General features: G+C 40.0%; 1 protein-coding gene across 1 annotated transcript in view; it reads left to right on the plus strand.

Annotated features, from left to right (window-relative positions):
- Positions 1 to 20,857, plus strand: part of DCBLD2 (discoidin, CUB and LCCL domain containing 2) — a 42,577-nt gene that overhangs the window by 2,845 nt on the left and 18,875 nt on the right. Inside the window, exons 2-5 of the mRNA XM_048944494.1 lie at positions 13,397 to 13,624; positions 17,687 to 17,824; positions 19,059 to 19,110; positions 20,354 to 20,426. Coding sequence (XP_048800451.1) covers positions 13,397 to 13,624; positions 17,687 to 17,824; positions 19,059 to 19,110; positions 20,354 to 20,426 — 491 coding nt within the window. The remainder of the gene's footprint in view (positions 1 to 13,396; positions 13,625 to 17,686; positions 17,825 to 19,058; positions 19,111 to 20,353; positions 20,427 to 20,857) is intronic.

Consider the following 20,857-nt stretch of genomic DNA (forward strand, 5'->3'; position numbering starts at 1 on the left):
CTCCTGCTTGCTAGGAAATTGATATTAGAAAGGAACACAAAGCATTTTAGTTGTTTTTCATACAATTAAGTAGCTGAGAAAAAGGAGGCCAGCCCCATTCCTTCTCTCTGCAGATTGTATTTTGAGAAGCAGTGCTCCTAAGAGATGTCCAACTAGTGGCATAAATCCTGTGTGACGTGTTTATTAGTTAGCTTTTTTTGAGGGTGTAGAGATGTTGTAAAACAGCTCAGAGGGAAATGGTTGCTTGCTTGTCTTGCACCCAAATTGAAGGTAAGTGATGTCAGTTATTCTAAAGGTACAGAGATTGTAGGGAACAAGAACTTTATCACATGTTCGGTAGTCATCTGATTGGTTTCCTAGTGAATATGGGTTTGCATATAAAGCCTTAAGTATCAAATAAACTTTCAGTGCTGAAGTTAATACCCAAGTGATTTGAAGCAGATTTGCTTACCACTTTCTCTTTAAAAGATTAGACTTACAGTGCTTGTTTTTGAATGTGATTGCCATGTTTTGCCAATCTATGAGAATGTTACTGCATAATCAAGCCTCCTACAAGAAAGTAATTCATCATTGTAGCTTAAAAAACATTTGCTACAGCACAATAGAGAAAAATCCCTTTTGAATGTATAGTGTTGAGTTACTGTGACCTGAAACATTGGGAGAAGGAGTTAATGACTGTGTGCATTGAGCCTAGTGAAAGTTATCCACAGCCTCCTGTCTTGCCATAGAGCATCAGCATTCCTGGATTCACTGGCTGTTCTCTGGAGCTCTGCCACATACCCTTCCCTTCTCTGCCGTGCCCCTGCCTCACCTCTGGTCCACCAGCCAGCAAGGCAGCCAACAGCTGTGGCTTTTACTGTGATCAGTGTGGAGTTGGAAATAAATGTCCGTCCCTTTTGGGACTAGGAAAAACTAGGGTGTAATTATGCATCCCAGGTTTTTGCAAAGAGCTCCTGGCATGTCAGTGTGAAGCACTACCGCATGACTGTCTGCTGTGTGACAGTTGTCATGTGCTGCCTTTCTTACCAGTGCCATTTTCTCCTCTTGCTGTATTCTGCTGGGTAGTGTCTCTTTGCCCTTTGTGTCCGTAGTCCTGGGCTGGGCTCATTTGGGAAGAAGAGGATCACAGGAGGAAGGAACACTAAGGAATTATTTTGATATAAAAAGACACCCCCCTCCAAGCTTGTTGGATGGATGATTTATTACCTGTCAAATAAACATTAGAGTAGGTCTTTTATGATGAGGAGAGCAGTGCTCTGTTGAACTATTTACTGTTCACTAATGTTACAGTTTCACTTAAGAATGCAGCATTGTGCAGATGTTATTGTGCAGAATGCTGACTCTTGAGGATTCAGGATTTGTGCCATGTAGGCAGGAGTGCTGAAGCACATCCCCTTTGTCCTTGTGACAAGGCATACAGAAAAGGTTTTCAAGACTGAGGCGTGAAGTTCTGCCAGACCTAGCTGCTGTGTCTGCTGCCTTGAGTTTTCTCATGCTCTCCTTTGCTTCCTGGCATTGTAGCATGGACATTAGGGAGAAGGAGCGCCCTACAGAATTGTGTGGAAGAGTGCTCTTCATAAGCAGGAGAGGTGTGAGATTCTATTGAAAGTACGAACCTAAAGATGATGATTACTTCTTCACATTTGAAAACAAGAACTCAGCAAAACTGTTTTTCCTCCGCCGATTACTGAGCCTTATTTGTAGTGATGAAGTAGATGTGGTAGGCAGAAGGTACACACATGTGCTGTGCAGACCCATGCTGTCTGGGAGGTTGCCATGCAGTGCTGATTCTGTTCATCACAGCTGATGTCCAGGAGCCTGCTGAGGTACTGCTCCTCCTGAGAGTGTGCTGCCACCGCCATTTTGTGTCCATGCTCTTAGGCTTCTTGTATTCCATCTGGAATGTATTGCATGTTGCTTTGGATTCAAGCAGCACGGTGTGCATAGTTTTTGTATATTCGTGTGTGTGTGTGTGTGTGTACAGGACTTCAAAAAAGGAGTATGTGAGTTAGTGTTAAAGCAGTGATGGAAATAAATATTCTTTCAGAAGTCTGTGGGCTGTTACATTGGGCATCTCAAGCCAGTGGCCCTCTGACAGAGTAGTACATCTTTACGAAAGCTACGCTTGTGCTATTGAAAGGAGATGGAGATTGAGATAGGGTGAAATGTTTTCTTATGTTACTTGCATAAGAGAGAAACAAATTGTCTCCTTTTCTGTTGTTCTCCCACATGTTTTTTGGTCTGAGAAGTGATGTGTGAGGTTTTTAATCTGATTGCTGCTGTCCTGTATCAACTAGTCATCAACTAGGGAAGTGCTACCTAGAATGAATCAGTTTAGCTCAGGCAGTCATCAGTACAGATACGATTCTTGTTGGAAGTGCTGCTCACCTTATTGACAAATGTTTCTCTGTTGGTTACTTTTCTATATTTTAAAAGGTTTTTGAATGAGCTCTTGCAGGTCATCCCCATCCTTGCAACTTTGTGCTTCACAGTGGGGAAGCGCTCAGTCAGGATTACCAAGAATTGGTTCTGCAGTCAAAGGCTTTTTCTCTCCTCCTGCATTTCCTAATGATGAGCTTCTTTTAGGTTAATTTATTCAGTCAATTATTATTATTTTTAACATCTGTATAGTTGAAATCATTGTGCAAGCATAGGGTGTAGGTTTGTTATTGAGCTGATGTTATGGGGATGGACAGGTAGCAGTAGTATTAACTGCTTAAAAGGCCACATAGCATAACACTGGGTCTGCAAAATTGTCATCGCTGGCTTTTGCAGAGTAATGGGTTACTGCTTGTGAAGCCTGTTCATTAGTGTGATGGCTTTGAGAAACCAGATTTTTGGTATCTTCATGCTTTCTTTATGATTGTTAAACTCTTTAAAAATTAATGTAAGGCAGACTTAGTTCATACCTTATCTAGCTACTTGTGTTTCACTTTTTTCAGCACGTAGATCTTGGAATTATGGGAATCTGACAATTGGATGCTTGTTGTTGGCATTTCATACAAAATCTCTACTTTTATAATTGTTCTTTCTGTTTGAGTTAGGCAGATTCTTTTTTCAGTGCAAAGACTGGAATGAAAATGACCACAAGCTTTCATTCAGTAAGGCTTAGGCCAGCAAACAGGTGATGTGTGCTGAAACTCAGCCGCTTGGGTGAGACTAGTTGGGCCCTGAAAATCAAGCATGGGTGTTGAGCTTTGTCCATACATAACAGCTTACACTCTTTCCTAATGCATTTGCATTGAGGCTATGATTTTAGTGGACCTCTATAGATACAAAACTATTGAAATACAGTCACAAAAAAACCATAAAATATCATAGAGTGTGCAAGCCTTTCAAGCCTTTATAAGTTCTTAGCAGCTATAGGTAATTATTTTAACAAGGGAAATGCTTTTGAAGAAAAGGAGTTTGTTAAAAAAGAACATGTCAGCAGGGGCTGAGTGTGAACTTGTCATGTATGCTTACTTTTCATTTTTACTAATGAGAAGAGTCTCCTTGAGCCTGTTTGCTGGTCTGTACGATAGGTGTTTTGGATTTTTCCCTTCTACAACATTACCTTCTTAGAATTATTGAGATCCGCTGTTCTTAACATCTCACTGAAAAAAATAAATTTCAGGTTTTTTTGTGCTACTGAAAGGAGATGAAAATTGAGATGGGGATGGATGGATGAATTTTGTTAACATAAATTTCACGTATCTTGTTTGTTTTGAAGGGTAACAGAATTAGGAAAGTTCCAGTTCTGTAACCACTGTTATGATAGCATACATAGCTGTTGCATTAGTAAATGTTTTTGTGGAAGCTGAATGAAGTTTATGAACTTTGTTGTGTCATTCTTGGCAGTTCCAGTACTGAATAACAGAGAATTCACCCATATGTTGTAAAGGAGGTGTATTATTTAAGAATAAGTTAGAAAAGAGTTGTTTGTCTTTCCCCTCTGAGTGCTTAAAGCATTCTAGTCTCAGAAACAGTCAAGAATTATTCTTCTCAAGACACTTTTAAAGTCTGGAAAGTTAAATTTTATGCAGAATTCTGATTTCTCTCAGTTTAAAATCATACCAACCCAGGTGTGTGCAGTTATGCCATACAAGACATCCTGTTTAAAAGGGCCCTTCTGGTCTGCAATCCTGTGGATCCACCTTTCTGTAAAGTGACCTCTAATTTAAGCTCAGAGAGAGGGGTGAAGACAGGCACTTTTTTGTTTGTTTGTTTCTTTTTGATGAATTGTTTCAGGTGGTTTTGTTTGTTGTTTTCTTTTGAGAAGAACTTTGTCTGTCTGTCTGAGAAGAACTTTGTCTGCTTTCTTTACACCAGTTTGTCTTTCATTGGCAAGACTGTATTACGACATCAGTTTTGCTCATTGCAAAAAAAAAAAAAAAAAAAAGACTAATTCTTTCAGTTCAGATTTTTTTTCTGTCCTGTGGATATCTCTGCATTTGTTTCGTTGTTCACTGAAAGTTTAGGTGTACTGCACGTTAACATTCATATAGTCTTTGTAACGTAAAAACTCAATTCAGATATGGCAAAATCTGAGAAACGCCACTTGCTACAGGTCTCCACTTGGTTGTTGAGCTTTTGACTGCAACTCTCTGAGTGTGACCATCCTGCCAATTCCTTATCCAGTGAGGGGTCCATCCATCAGATCCATTTTGCTCCAGTTTGGCAATCAGGATGTCATGTGGGACAGTGTCAAGTGCTTTGCACAAGTCCTGGTCGATGAATCACAGAATCACGGAATTGTAGGGGCTGGAAGGGACCTCCAGAGATCATCAAGTCCAGCCCCCTCTACAAAGCAGCCTCCCTACAGCAGGCTGCACAGGTAGGTGTCCAGATTGGTCTTGAATATCTCCAGAGAAGGAGAATCCACAACCCCCCTGTGCAGCCTGTTCCAGTGCTCCGTCACTTTTCACAGTTTTTGTTATACATCATATCTCTACACTGTTAGTTTTATATTGAAGTGGAACTGAAGTGGTGTATTAATTAGACTTGGGGTGTACAGCTGTTCGGACGTAAATATTTTTTTTATAGTCCAGCCCCACAAGCACGAGGCAGATGAAAGTCCCTCAGTATCTTGAATGAAACGGAGACGAATAGGGAAAGCAGTAGAAACAGAGGATGACTTTTATTGCTGTGATTTCTTGATTACTTCTCAGAATGAGGAGATTTTGCTTCTGAAAGGATAGCTGACTGCAGTGATCCAGCACATATGTGGAATACACTGAGCACTTAGATTGCCAGCAAGGCCACAGTGGTTTTCATAGTTGGCAGCTGTTGTGTTGTCAGCAGGATTTTAGCCAGTTAAAGCTTTATCTGGTTAGCTTCATGTTGTGCCAAAATGATGAAGATATGGGAAAGACATTGTACCACGTCCAGTGGGATAGAAGGGAGCCATTGGCACTGAATTTTTCTTTTACAAATTGGTGAGTTCTATGAAACTGGTAAGGTCTGTTATCTGCTAATTGCTATTCATAAGTTGTGTACAGGTGTTGGAATGTGACTCAGTATCATGAAGATGGATAAAAGAGATAAATGTAATGCGTAAAAGCTTAATTTTCCTCTAATATATGTGAAGATGTCAGATAAAGCATGTTCATTACTGATATTTTCATGTTTAAAGAGCTGTTTCCAAGCTCTTTAGTTGTATAACAGAAGGAATCCTTTTCTTCCTGCTGAAGCAAAGCCAAAGGGCAGGTTTAAAGTTGGCAGATACCTTTTTCCTGGAGTTTCACACATTACTGACTTCTTGAGTGCTTGTTATACTGTTTTTTTCATATATATATGAACACACATTGTCATTTTCATACTTACAAAACAGTCACTTGAGTAAGTAAACTTTGCTCTTCCTAAATAATCATCTTATTCAGTAGTACATCTATGTCTATTTGACTTGATTGTATTCGTAGACCATCACAGGAATGGAAATATATTCTTTTTAATGGAAAACGTATGAGGCAAAGTTGGGACCAAGTTATAGTATAGAACAAATTGTGTATTACATTTCATGATGCTCAGATGGAGCCATTCATGACAGGGAGGCCTTAAACAATCCCCGTTGTAATCTTGAAACTAGCATTGAAAATATGTATTAGAAATTAAGGCAATGCTGTATGTCACCTTCAGAGGCAGAAGGGGATGCTAGTGGTGAGATGTAGATTAGTGGTAGATTGTTTCAGCAATTGGAGTATGAACTTTAATGAGCATTGGAGATTTGTATTTAAAACCAGTGCTGTTGGTACAGTTGCTGGGCACAAATCATTCCAACTTTTCTTGTGTTTTTTTCTGAAAGCATCTGGATGCTCCACTGTTGTTGTTCAAGGATGCAAACCATCAGCTTCCTTCCTGCCATCTTCTGTTGTTCCATGGTGGCCAAACTGGTTTTCCCCTCCCTGTTGTAGCTTCCATTGTTTCCACTGTGCCTGCTCCCATGCACAGACACCAGTCGACCCATACACACCTGTACTCAGTGAAGGCAAATAGGGTTGTAACCTGAGTGTAGAACTGCTGTACAGCTTAGCGAGGGTACAGTGAGCACCAGCAGGGCACGAGGTGTGAAGCTGCTGCTTTTTGAAGAGGCCAATGTGGTGCTGCAACCACTGGCTATTAGATCAGATTGTGCCACTGTGGACCAGCAGTGGCAGGCTGTGTGCTCATGATCTCCACTACAAAAACAGGCTGAGGGAGCTGGGCTTGTTCAGCATGGAGAAAAGAACGCTGCAGGGTGACCTCATTGCAGCCTTTCAGTGCCTAAAGAGAGCCTACAAACAGAAGGGGAATCAAGTCTTTGAAAGGGTAGATAACAGCAGGACAAGGGGAAATAGTTTTCAGTTGAGGGAGGGAAGATTTAGGTTGGATGTCAGGGGGAAGTTCTTTACTGTGAGAGTGGTGAGATGCTGGAACAGGCTGCCCAGAGAGGTTGTGGATGCCCCATCCCTGGAGGTGTTCGAGGCCAGGTTGGATGGGGCCCTGGGCAGCCTGGTCTGGCATTAAATGGGGAGGTTGGTGGCCCTGCCTGTGGCAGGGGGGTTGGAGATTCATGATCCTGAGGTCCCTTCCAATCCTGGCCTTTCTGTGATTCTGTGATCTGATGATGGAAGAGAGAAAAATGTGACAGTTGTGATAATTTAGTATCTGTATTGCTAGTGTGAGTCTAGACCTTTTTACTTCTTTGTTGAAGTATAGAAGACTTCTGAAACTCTGTTCGGGCCAGTCTGGATGAGGCATTTGAATACCTTTAAAGTGATTTGTAGCTTTTTTTTGACCTTGCCTAGGCTATTGTGATCCAGTTTTGTGTGACCATCTGTGTGTTCCTTTCTGTTTCCTTTGTCAGCTGTGTTTTGCTGTGTAGCACTCAGAGCATTGAAGCTCAACAGTGTTTATTTTTACAAGCATGTTGGTGCAGATTGCTGAGTAAATGATATGTGTTGGAAAGCTGGCAAGCTGTGTGTGCCAGACAAAAGACAACACACAACATGAACTGTCATTGTTATTCAGTGTGGGCAGCAGATCCTGGAGGGCTTCTGCTGTATATATCCTTGAATACAGAGCACTGATGGAGTCCTCTTCTAAATTGCTTTTCACCATGGCTAGCCTGCCTTTATCAGCTGCTTTTGCTTGGAGACTATTTAAGCAAATTGTGCCTGTCCCTGGAGACTTGCTCACATCATTTCCCTGACACCAATAAGCAGAAGGTCTGCAGTCTAAGACAGTTGGTGGTATTTTCTCCTTCTTCTGAAGTAGTCAGTTTCATTAGTACGCAGAGGCTGAGGGAGAAAATTGCTTACCTGCTTTGAGGATGTAGTGATTTAAGGTAATTTGTTTTAAATTATTACTGTATTTTGGACGGCAAATATAGAATCACTGAATGGCCTGGATAGAAAAGGACCACAACGATCATGTAGTTTCAACCCCCCTGCTGTATGCTGGGTCGCCAACCAGCAGACCAGGCTGCCCAGAGCCACATCCAGCCTGGCCTTGAATACCTCCAGGGATGGGGCATCCACAGCCTCCTTGGGCAACCTTTTCCAGTGCGTCACCACCTTCTGTGTGGAAAACTTCCTCCTGATATCTGGCTTAAACCTCTCCTGTCTCAGTTTAAAACCATTCCCCCTTGTCCTATCACTATCCCCCTTGTATACAGCCATTCCCCCTCCTGTTTATAAGTTCCCTTCAAGTACTGAAAGGCTGCAGAGAGGTCTGCGCAGAGCCTTCTCTTCTCCAAGCTAAACAATCCCAGTTCCCTCAACCTTCCCTCATAGGAGAGGTGCTCCAGCCCTCTGATCATCTTAGTGGCCCTCCTCTGGACCTGCTCCAGGCGCTCCATGTCCTTCCTGTACTGGGGGCCCCAAGCCTGGATGCAGTGCTGCAGATGGGGCCTCACAGGAGCTGAGCAGAGGGAAACAATCACCTCCCTCTCCCTGCTGCCCTCCCCCCCCCCTTCTTTATTGCAGCCCAAAGCACAGTTGGCCTTCCAGGCTGCAAGTGCACACTGCTGGCTCATGTCCAGCTTCTCATCCACCAGGATCTCCAAATCTTTCTCCACAGGGCTCTCAAGGAAATCTTCCCCCAGTTTGTATAAATAACTGGGATTACCCCAACCCAAGTGCAGCACCTTGCACTTGGCCTTATTGAATCTCATTAGGTTTTCATGGGCCCACTTCTCCAGCCTGTGCAAGTCCCTGTGGATGGCTTCCCTTCCTTCCAGTGTATCAACTGCACCATTCAGCTTGGTGTCATCTGCAAACTTGCTGAGGGTGCACTCGATGCCATCATCTATGTCAGTGATGAAGATGTTGAAGAGCACTGGTTCCAGAACCGACACTTGAGGGACACCTCAGAGAAGGCACTGCTGCATTTGCGCCATAAAATAAATGGAGTGGTTACTCTAGGTTAAAACTAAACAGCTCTTTTTATCTCGAGTCCCTAGTCTGGTTTACCACATGGCTGCAGAAACGTTTACCTCCTGTACCCGAAGGGGTGTGAAAAGAAGTGGCCCAGAGCATTGGACAGACAAGGCTCGCTTTTGTTCACAGCTGCACTAATTTAAGTGCCTTCGAGTGTGACTGAGCGACGGCTTCGTTGCAGAGGCGTGGGGCATTTTATGTTGTGAAACATCTGTAGTGCTCCGACAGTATGTTACTGAGGCAAATTAATGTCATGAAGATGAAAGTGGGCTGTGTACTTGTTGGCTTGTTAAGAGAATTAATTCTGACAGAGGAGCATATTCCTTCCTGTAGAACAGACTGCTGTGGATTGTGGTAGAAATACCTTAAAAAAGCTATTCAGAATTTGAGGTACTTAATTCTTTAGTGTTCCTTGTCTGCACTGAGGAAAGCAAAAAGTAGATGCTGTGCCAATGATGCTGCTAATGATTGGGGAAATGTGGCGCGCAGGAGCTAAGCTGAAGAGGAGAGATGAAGGCTGAAGTAGAGAGAGTTGCATATTTGGAGCTAAAGTGAATGATTTAAATATATATTTTTGCTTATGTGACAAATAGATTTGGTTCTACCATTACTTAGTTAAGAAAGATTTAATTGTATCTTTTATGTAGCCATAAACGTACAGAAAGTCATAGTTTACTTAGGCAGGACCTTGTCAGGAAACCCAGTGGATAGATTGTGTCATAGAATCACAGAATGGTTTGGGTTGGAAGGGACCTTTAAGATCATCTAGTTCCAGCCCCCTGCTAAAGGCAGGGACACCTTCCACTATACCAGGCTGCTCAAAGCTCCATCCAGCCTGGCCTTGAATGCTTCTGGGGAGGGAGCATCCACAGCCTCACTGGGCAACCTGTTCCAGTGTCTCACCACCCTCGCAGTAAAGAATTTCTTTCATACTCTAAATTTGCCCTCTTCCAGTTCAAAACCATTTCCCCTTGTCTTGTCATCTGCAAGGTGGCTGTGCCATGTGTTAAAAATGGAGGTTGTTGTTTTGATCAGTTATGCTTTAATTGTAAACTGTCTGGTGTCTTTATTTTATCCTTCCCTCTTCCCCAAGTAAGGAGTGGGAAAGCATTATCAAGGCCATAAGATTCATTTTTAACATGTTTTGATAGTGAGAAACAAGATTAGTAGTTGTTAGCAGCAGCCGATCTCAGGGGAAAAAAGTTCTGAATAATTATTTTCATAGTTGTTGAAGTCATTTAATCTCTCTAGTGGAGATTAATAGAGTACTTAGCACCCGCTTCTGCATGTATGATAGCCTCTCCTTTTATTAAATCTTACGTTTTCTTCTTATCAAATGCACTCTGGTATGCTTATGTTGGTAGAAATTCTCTATTTTGTTGATATAAAGAACTTGGATATGAGAAATTATGTTAAATCAGCTGCATGACTGCATCAGACATCAGCATGCCATAGCCCAGGGGTCATCTGTAATCCATCAGGATAATTCATTCAGACTGCATTTGGAGGCACCTCTGGAAGAGACAAATGGTTCTGCTGATGACATCAGTCTGCTTTCCTCTACCAGCTCGAGAAGAGGCGCCCGTGTTTCTGACACCGCTCAGCAAAGAGCTGAGGTTATTTGTATTTGCTGTGAACTTGCTCCTTGGGGCACACAGAATCGATGCACATGTGCTGCTGACCTTCCAGCAAGTGTCAGGTGGGATGTGTATGCACAAGTGATGTGGTGAGGAGCTTGCTTAGTTGTGCGACTACACTGTGTCTGTTTTGTGATGGACAGGGCTGAAAGAAAGGACTCATTCAGCTGTGTATTGCGAACTAGTGACAGAATTTGTCATCTCTTGCAAGAGTAATTGATTTAGGGCTTGACATCTGTCTCTTATATGTGCCCAAATGTTCCACACTCATGCACGCAGATTAACAGAAGCAAAAGATTCTGTGGTACTCAATGCCTTTTACGTGAAGAACAATCTAACACTACCATGCATGTGGCTGTATTGCAGACAGTTGTGCTTTCTCTTGGAGAAATTGCTGAGTGTTGCCGGTTTGTTATGTGACAAAAGATGTGTGTCTCCGGGGTTGATTGGGGGTGTTTATACAACTTCAGTAGAAGCGATCAAGCACCACTTGTATAGAGGAGCTCAAGAATTACCCTTTTAGAACTAATAAAATAAGGAGAGGTTTCATTGTTTCACTATTTCACTAGGAATTAATTTGTAGAGATTTTCAAATAGCTTCTGAATGATGAATCTGCCCTTGGTGTGCTGTGTATTGCATGCCAGATGTGCACTGATAATCTTTAGCTTCTTCAGGCATGAAGTGTGTGGCACTTCTGCTCTCACTAACCAAAGTGAAACACATACCAGAATGAGGTCTAAAATACCCAGTTGACATTTCTTACAGATGTGTCTTTAAAAGATAAATCTCAATGCTGTTTAAAACTTGCAATGTTTTAGTTGCACTCAGATTGCCACTGTGATTTCTTGTTTGAAAGGTGACTTCATTAGGATAGCTCAGTAATATTTTCAGTCTACAACATGCCTTTAGAAAGAAACCAGTATTAAATGATACACAACATGTAGTATTTCAGCTACCTCTAGAACAATTGTGTGTTAAAATAATAGCAGTTTAGGAAAGTAAAATACAGATGTGTTGTTTGTTTGCTTTCCTAAAGGGAAGTGTAAATGAAGTAGAATGTAATTTATCAGCTACCCAAATGGGAATAGTGTTTGTCGTGAGGCAGAACAAAGTGTTTTATAACACCATGCTGAAGTTAGACTTGAGAAAAATGTGGCTAAGTAACAGCTCTACAGATAGAACTTTAGATTTTACTGGAGCAGATAGTCCATTTACCTTTTCAAAAAGAAGATGCATTATTCCAATTCATGACTGCTGGCAAGAAAGCTTCCATCTGTTTGTAATTCTGCATGTAACCACAGCACTTCAGATTTTGGAACGTACGGCTATCTCTCTAAGTGCTCGGATTATGAAAAAAGAAAACAAACCCACAACATTTTGTCACTGAGAATTAGGTGCTTTTGTGAGCAGATTAATCAGAATTAAGTGCAACTGAATTGTTTTTTCCCCCATGCTGCTTCAGTGCATGGGTCCTGCCGTTCTGTTCAGTCTGGCATGAAATCCTTTTATGCAAAGGATTCTTAAATTTAGTTGAGAATCTTCAGTATCTGCACATTTTTTGTCCCTAAAATGTGGCTTATGTTTTTAGGTTTAGTAAGGAAGTGGAAATCATAGAATCACTGAACGCCCTGGGTTGTAAAGGACCACAATGACCATCTGGTTTCAACCCCCTGCTATGTGCAGAGTCGCCAACCAGCAGCCCAGGCTGCCCAGAGCCACATCCAGCCTGGCCTTGAATGCCTCCAGGAACGGGGCATCCACAGCCTCCTTGCGCAACCTGTTCAGTGCGTCACCACCTCTGTGTGAAAAACTTCCTCCTGATATCTAACCTAAACCTACCCTATCTCAGTTTAAAACCATTCCCCCTTGTCCTATCACTACCCCCCTGGTACATAGCCATTCCCCCTCCTGTTTATAAGTTCCCTTCAAGTACTGAAAGGCTGCAGAGAGGTCTGCGCAGAGCCTTCTCTTCTCCAAGCTAAACAATCCCAGTTCCCTCAACCTTTCCTCATAGCAGAGGAAATGTGTAAAAAGGATCAGTTTTTGCCTGTCACTTTTAACTACTAAGCAACACAAAGTATATTGATTGCTGCTATGACAGTTCTGTTGGCCAATGTTGTCAGATGCCAGTGGTTGTGGTATTTCAGTAGAGGTGGATCCTTCTTGATGGTATTCCTTTACATGTTGTTGCTGTGTGGCAGATGGCAGCAGAGGAGCACCCTGATAAAATGGTATTTGACTTGGAAATGTGTGTGAAGCAAAGGGTGCCACTGAATTCCTTCAAGAATTAGTTTAACAGCATTAAACTTGTTTTACAGTAGAAAACAATGCATTAAATATTGGATGATGTTCAGGCTTAGCTGTTATTTTCAGTAGTGTTTGCTGTCCCTTGTCTTTCCCCTTCTGTTCTTTCTCATTGCGTTATGAATGTAATCACATAGAATTAATGTGCTCATGTTTTACTGATGTGTTTCTCCCTCCATTTTTAGAACCAGTTTTCTTCTATATATAGGTGTTGAGGGAATGAAATAGCAGGGATATGTTCTGTACTGTCAGAGCCATTTTTTACATCATTAAGGATAAACTTCTATCTAGTTGAGGAAGTTGTAGAACCTCTCTGATCACTAATGATGAGAAATTAAGTGGTAGCTAACATAAATTCTGTTGTATTTTGACACGCTTGCTGCTCCATCTGTGTGTGACTTTGAGTGGTTTTGCAGTGTGATTGGTAAGGTTAAAAAAAAATACAATCACCACCACCACCAAAGTGTTTTCTGCAGGTGAAGACAGTGGTAATTGAATCACCAGTGAACCCAGTAAAGGTAAATGTGATGTAGCTAACTATTTATATTCTTTTGTAGGTGATGGATGTGGACACACCATTCTGGGTCCTGAAAGTGGAACTCTTGCTTCAATAAACTACCCACAGACCTCTCCTAATAGCACAGTCTGTGAATGGGAAATTCGTGTAAAGCCTGGGCAGCGAATTCAGCTCAAATTTGGTGATTTAGATATTGATGACTCAGATTCTTGTCATTCCAGTTACTTGAGAGTTCACAATGGGATTGGCCCCACCAGGACAGAGATAGGTAAGTTATTTTCAGCTATTGTCATGTATAGGGCTTGGAAGATAGTTTTAGTACTTTTGTAACTCTTAATTTCACCTTCCCAGCCTTCACTGTGCATATAATAATCACAAGTTTTATGGTATTTCAGTTATTTTTACTGCTCTTGAAAGCTGTTGTACTTCAATTGCTTATTGGACGTGATGAGACCTTGCCTGATACGTGCATGCAACACTTTGTACAGTGCAGATTTTGACACTTAGGAGAAGTGGTGAAAAGAAGGAAGTGTTTGTTATGTACAAGAATCTTTAAGAAGGCAAAGGAAGGAATTTTAGGAATCCTGTAGTCAAAGTTGTGTTTTTACTGAGTTTCATGCCAAGGAAACTCTGCAAAACATAATGGAGTGCTGCCTGTACCTCACCAACTTTACCAGCAACTCTGGTGATGAGCTCATTTCACCACTGTTGCTCAGCAGATGAGGTTTCTGGAAGGCCAGAGTATTCTTAATTATTCTGACATGGTCTCATTTTGTTTACTGTATTATAAAGTGTATGTATATGTCTGTTCTGACTCCATTCCTAGCTGCTAAAAATGCCCTGAAAACATGATGAATTTCCACAATAGCAAAGCATCTTATATTTTGTTCATGCATACTGATAGATGCTAAATGCAACACAGATCCTGTGATAGTTTGTGATCTTCAGACTCTTGAAGGAAACTCCATTATAATTTTCCTTTTTCTCAGACATTTCCCAGTAGCTTGCAGAGTGGCAAGAGACTGCGAGATCATTGTAAGCAGTGAAGGAGTTGCAAAATTCTGAGCATTGTTTTTAAAAAGAAAAAAAAAAAAAAGGCAAAGTGAAGTATATACATACATACATACATTACCTGAAATGCCTGCTTTCTTGTACTGAAGTAGTTCTTTTTTGAGCTCTTCATCTTGGTGTTATTAAAAGATGTAAAGCTTCAATAATTTATAATTTAAATATCTTGCATTTCCTGATGGTAAGGAATCTGTAGTTCACTTTGTACTTTTTATGATTTCATGACTGTAAAGCAGTTAGTTTTCAGATAGCAGTGTGAAATTATTATCCACATCAAAGGTATTTGTAGGATTTTAAGATCCTTGATTCTTCATAAAACTGGAATTATCATTTTTCCTTTACTAACATTGGTTGTTATTGTGCAGATTCATTTACTTTTCCCTTCTTTGTCTAGAGATTTACTTCACCAGGATTGCTTTAGTGCAACTCATGTCGAGTCTTTTTATAAGAAAGCTAGGGGGATGTTAGCTTTGTTAACCCTCTTTTCCAACCGTTACCTAGTTAAGCATGTGTGAAAATAAATACGTGCTTGGAGCTGCGGAGCCAGGCTTGGTCTGAAATAGAAAGCACTGAAGTCCTTAAATGGCAAGGAACGTCCAGTTCTGATAAGTCTATTACTCACTTGTACAAGTGACTTAATGGGTTGGAGTAAATTTTCTACTTCATTTGTTTCTCTTGACTCTCGGCTGTTTCCAGCTGGTGTAGTAGCAAAGTATGTCGAGCAAATGTGTGTGGTGTTCTGCTCCTAATAAATGAAATCACGGAACAAACAATGATCTTAACAGTAGCAGATGCAGATGGTGCTATTTCTTAAATGTTTGTATCTGGAGCTGCAAACAGTGAGATTAAACAGTCATCTGAATTTGTTTGGATGGAATTATCTTCTGAATTTGTCTTTTTTTTTTTTTTTCATTCAGCATTGCTGCTGTGTTCTAATGCTGAAACATAAAACCTGGAATTCAGTGAATTCACCTACTTTAACTCCAAATTGCTTTAAAAGTTGGCTGATCAGATTTCAAATTGAATTGTTACTGGGTTAGTTCATTGATAAGCAGAGAAGGCTTCTTATGAAGCTCTTAAGGATTAGTTCTCAGTCCAAGCCTTTTGAATACTTATCAGTAAATCAAAAGAAGCTTTGAATCCTCGGTGTTAAATTTATCTCTCTTTCACGTAAGATCTGGAGGTGTTTTGTATTAGATTTCATTGCAATCCAGCCAATAGACATTTGCAGACAAGTATATTTATTTAATGTATTTGATGTAAGGTCAGATCTGTTGGAGCGGAGAATGTATGCTACTGTGGAGATTCACCTCTTGCTGTAGACTTATTCAAAAGTGCTTTGGTTCCTTCAGGCAGATAGTTTTCTGTGCATTGAATTGACAGTCATCACTGCAGTCGTGTTTTGTCCATTTCTGGCGCTTACTTTTTAAAAATACTTTGCTAAAAATCTGGAAGGAAACCAAAGAAGAGCTAGGAAAATGATTTAGGGTCTCAAAAGTGTGTCTTGCAATGAATCATATGGTGCATCTGTCTACAGTTTGTCACAGGCTGTATCTCCATGGTACGAGCAGCACCAGCTAGTTTATCCAAGCTATATTTATGTGTCCTGCTGCGTGAACTTGCCCAAAGAAGAGGTTAAATGGTGTCTTGTGGACAGTCTGACCTACTCTGAGAGGAGTTTCATGCTGGTCAGTGGTGTAAAAAGAGCCAGAGGCTGAAAATGAATTTTAAAAAAATGGGAGAAAAGAAATGAGAAAAGTAGTAGTTGGGGAAAGTGCTGCAATTCATCATCATGAATTCAGTTAGTAATTGAAACTAGATTGAGGGCAAAGTGTAGGGTCTGTGTGGAGCCTTGGTAAAAGGAAACTTATTTTTTCATAACTTTTGCTGCTTACCAGCTTAAATAGTAAGAATTGGAATAAGGTTATATCTGTATAATTTTATATATTTCATTAAAGTATTACAAAATCTATTTTCTGGTTTTGTCCCGAAATACCCATGCTTTGTATGAAAAAATATCAGAATAAACAAAATCTAGATGCCTCTGATGAATGATAGGAATTTGTATTTCTAATTTAAATAGTGTTTGAGAGTGCAGTTCACTTAAAGGAATTTGGCACATTACCTTAGTTCAGAACTGTTTCTGCAAGGCAGTATTCTACTCCATCTTGAAAAGGGAGCCTGGCTTTGGTGTTTTGTTTTTTTTTTTTGTTTTGTTTTTTGCTATTTTACAAGATGACAACCTAAGTATCATGAAAATGAATGAATGAATGGTAAATTGAAACATGCAGAGCCATCTGCTGTTGGTGGTTGTCCACACAGAGTCTTAAATAGGGTTGTGTTTGGCTTATAATATTGATTGTTTAAGAGAGCCTATGGAGCAGAACATTTTCGTAACTGTCTAATGAACTGTTAGCAGTTTAGTGAAGTTTCACATAGTAGGATTGGAGAATTCCATGTTGATTTGACTCTCATAGCCATTCATCCAGGTAATTTCAAGTCATTTGGTAGTAATTCTTAACTTAACAGGCAGATATTATCAATATCTAATGACTCCAGCTTCTCAGTTTAAAATGTGCTGATGATAGTCGGTTTGGATGGCAAGAAAAATACCCAGATGCAGAACAAGCCTAATCTGGTTTGAGGGTTTGGTTGTTTTTGTGTTTGTTTGTTGTTTTGTTTTGTTTTTTTTTTTGTCCTGCTGAGATAGCTGCAGTACCTGTGTTAGGTGTTACAGGAGCAGCAAAAGAAGAAATGGGCCAATTGCAGGTTTATATTAGTAGAACTCAGATATGCTTTTATGTTGATGCTGAATTGCAGTGAATCATGCCTGCTGTTGTCACAAAAGTAAGAAAAGCAACTGACAGAAAGCATGAGATAATCAGCAGGGAAGAAACACTCCAACAGCTGAGGAAAGAGAAGGGCTTTTTTCCTCATCTCCTTCTGTACGTGATTCTTGTTGCCCCATCTTTCTCATCTTGGAAGAATGGGCTGGATACATATGGCTGGAGGTGAATGGGATGTGTTACATTTATCTGTAAGTGTTAGGGATACCAGTGTCTCTCATCCATTGGCAGTGTCAAAGTAAATATACTTTGGTATTTGCTTTAAACAGACACTGACCACATTCATTCCTATCAACTGCCTGTGTTTGGTTTTGAATATACACCAGATGCATCGTGAGCTTATAGTGGAAATGAAAAAAGATACTTGTTACTGAAGTTGCTTTGGGTCCATGACTCTTTTCCCCTTCTTTCCCTAGGAAAGTACTGTGGATTTGGCTTTCAAATGGATGGTTTAATAACTTCAAGAAGCAATGAAGTCACAGTGCAGTTCATGAGTGGGGTACACACTTCGGGGCGTGGATTTCTTGCAGCTTACTCAACCACTGACAAATCAGGTATTTGTAAAATCCTCATAATTGTTCTTTGCTGGTAAAGTTAGAGTGGTCTAGTGAAACCACAGACCGGTTTTATTACCCGCATTCTTACAAATTGACTTCTAAAAATAATGACTTATGATGCAGTCTTCCTGATATCTCTGCATAGGAAATCAAACTGTTATTTAAGTTACTGTAGTTTAAATAGGAGGAAAAAAAAGAAGAAAAGAAGGGTTATCAAACCTTACCCTCAGTAAAGCAAGAATCACAGTTATCTGTTATTGATGAAAAAGCTACTCTGGATAAAGGATGAAATGCATTTTTTCCAGCCATAATCAAGATGACTGATAACTTTGAAATGTTTTCTTATCTAACTGTATATATTCCATGCACGCCCACCTCATGGCAAAATTTATTTCACTCATAATTTCCTTTACTTCCTCAATTCTGCAATCTCTCTGTGACTGCTAACTAGTTTTCAGTGTGTTTTTTTTTTCTTTTTCCTTGCTTTGTTTTTATTGCTGGTTTGTTTTGCTTTGTTTTGTTTTTCCTTGTGTTTTTTATTCTTTTTTTCCTCTAGCCTCAAAAAGAGGCTGCTGTGTTTTGCATCTACTTCCACTCACTGTGGAGGTGAGTGACATACATTGTCCGAAAGGAGACAAGAATTAACCAGGAACTGCTTTTCAAGGCACAGAGCTGAGGAAGATACTTCCTAGGTGTAGTTCCAAAAAGAGCAGATGAAGAAGTTTCGTTTTAGAAATTTTGTGGATATTCTGATGCTTTTCTCTGTTCTGGATTGTTTGTGCTCACACACTGCACAGAAACATAAAATTTGAAAGAAGTCGTGGATCCCAGTAATGTGTCACTGTAAGATTTCCTGTGCTGCCTGCTTTCAGTATTGTTGGACTGTTACATGCTGAAAACACAGACCTGGTTATCTGGCTTACTAATGTAATTTTCTCTGTTTCAATTTGCTTTTGTGAAAAGAGTGCATGTTTATGTCTTCTATGTAGATTCTCTGAAGCATAGCTACAAATTAAGATGCAGAAAAAACAACCACAAAAAACAAAAAAAGCCATATGTTTGTAGTGCTTCTCTTCATGTCTCTGTAAGTCTCAATGTATTTTCCAGTTACTCGAGACAAATTACAAGGTCCTGCATAAGACTGACTGGAAGAAAATTATGTACACTTTAAAAAGCATGCTCAAACCAGATGTCTTTATCACCCTCTTGACCCAACATTTTTTCTTTCCAGACCTAATTACCTGTTTGGACAATGCAAGTCATTTTTCTGAACCAGAATTCAAGTAAGATTGCTTTCACCTCTTCTTCTCCCGCTCCCTTTCCCTCATTTTGGTCATTTTGGTGTTTCTGTTTCACTCTATAACTTACACCTGATACAGCTTGAAAACTGGGGTTTGAGGACTTGAGCAATGAAAAGACTGGGGAGAGAGCTGAATAATGTTCACATTTGCATTTGTTCTTGATCCCCTCTTTCCTGTTTTTTTTTAATCTTACATACCATACACAGGAAGAACCTCATTAATTTGTGCTAACGCACATAAGCCAATATTACATTCCCATAGAAAAAAAAAATACCACCTTTATAAATATACATTACAGCACATATACGTTTTAAATACTGAAATTCCCATTGAAGTTATCAAAGGAGCACTAAACTCTGGAATAGGTGAACAATTACAAACCCATTTCACAGCCTGGTGTGAGTTAACGAGGTTCTATAGAGATATAAAATGCTTTTCTTTCTGATGGAGGAAATGCATAATTTCTCTGTTTTGTCCCCCATTTCTGTCTAAAGCAACATCAGTGTTAAAAGCTGTAGATTATCATGAGGTATGTAAGCTTTCCTTTTGGAGATCTTAAGCACTGAAGTTGTGAAAGCTGCATTCCTCATTCATTTTCCCAAGTTCCAAAATTATAGGCTGTAGTTTTATTCAATATGTGCTTAGGTCTCCAAATCCCATTGTTTTCATGGCACCTGCAAAATTGCTTCAACTTTTGTTGAGTTGATATTTTACCCAAGTTGGTTGTTAAATCTTGGCTAAAACATAGGCTTGCATCAGATGTGCAGATGTCTTTCCCTTCTTTCCAGGAGCTAGTGATGCAAGCTGAATATTTGACCTGTTCTTTCTTTTTGAATGGTCAAAGCATTGCCAGGAGCTATTGCTAAGTACCATTATTTTTCAGGTATAAATTTAAACATGCAAAACAAATAGATATGCAGGTCTCTAGTTTATAAAATATAATGTATAAATACTGCTACCTACGAGGCTTTCAATTTATGGAAACCATGAAGTATTTATATCAACTTTATTATATTCAGACTAGAACTGAGTTACAGCCGAGACAGTTTTATGTTTTTGTCTGGTTTCTTATGTCTTTGATTAGGATATATCCTTCCGTAGTGGTAGAAGTGATAACAGTGTATTACAAATATTATAAATACAGTGTCTATATTATAATGTTTTGAAAGAGTTGTAGCTGCATGCATGCCTTGACTTGAATTTTTATTATTATTTTTTCTTTCAGTAAGTATTGCCCAGCTGGATGTGTGATTCCTTTTGCTGATATTTCAGGCACTATTCCCCATGGATACAGAGATGTAAGTAAGCTTACTACTGTAGGCACACATTAATTGTGGTAAAATACTTCAAGTTTGATTAAAACTCATTTATAGTTATTTGTATTAGCTCTGCTGTCTGGACTCTGGAAGTTGCACCTCCTAAATTAAATGGCATGCTACTCGTGTTTTTTTGCACAGCTGCTCAGCGACTGGTGTTTCAGTGAGTCCAAGAGGGCCCATGAAAATCAGAGGGCTGGAACATCTCTCTTATGAAGAGAGGCTGAGGAAGCTGGGCTTGTTCAGCCTGGAAAGGAGGCAGCTGCAGGGAAACCTTCTTGAGGCCTTTTGATAATACTTGAAGGGCTTATAGTGACAAGGCTTTTAGTGCAGGCTTGTAGTGATAGACAAGGAGTAATGGCTTCAAATTGAAAGAGACTGGATTTAGTCTAATTTTAGAAAGAATTTTTCTG

This window comes from Lagopus muta, chromosome 1 (genome assembly GCF_023343835.1).
Source record: "Lagopus muta isolate bLagMut1 chromosome 1, bLagMut1 primary, whole genome shotgun sequence".
NCBI lineage: Eukaryota > Metazoa > Chordata > Aves > Galliformes > Phasianidae > Lagopus > Lagopus muta.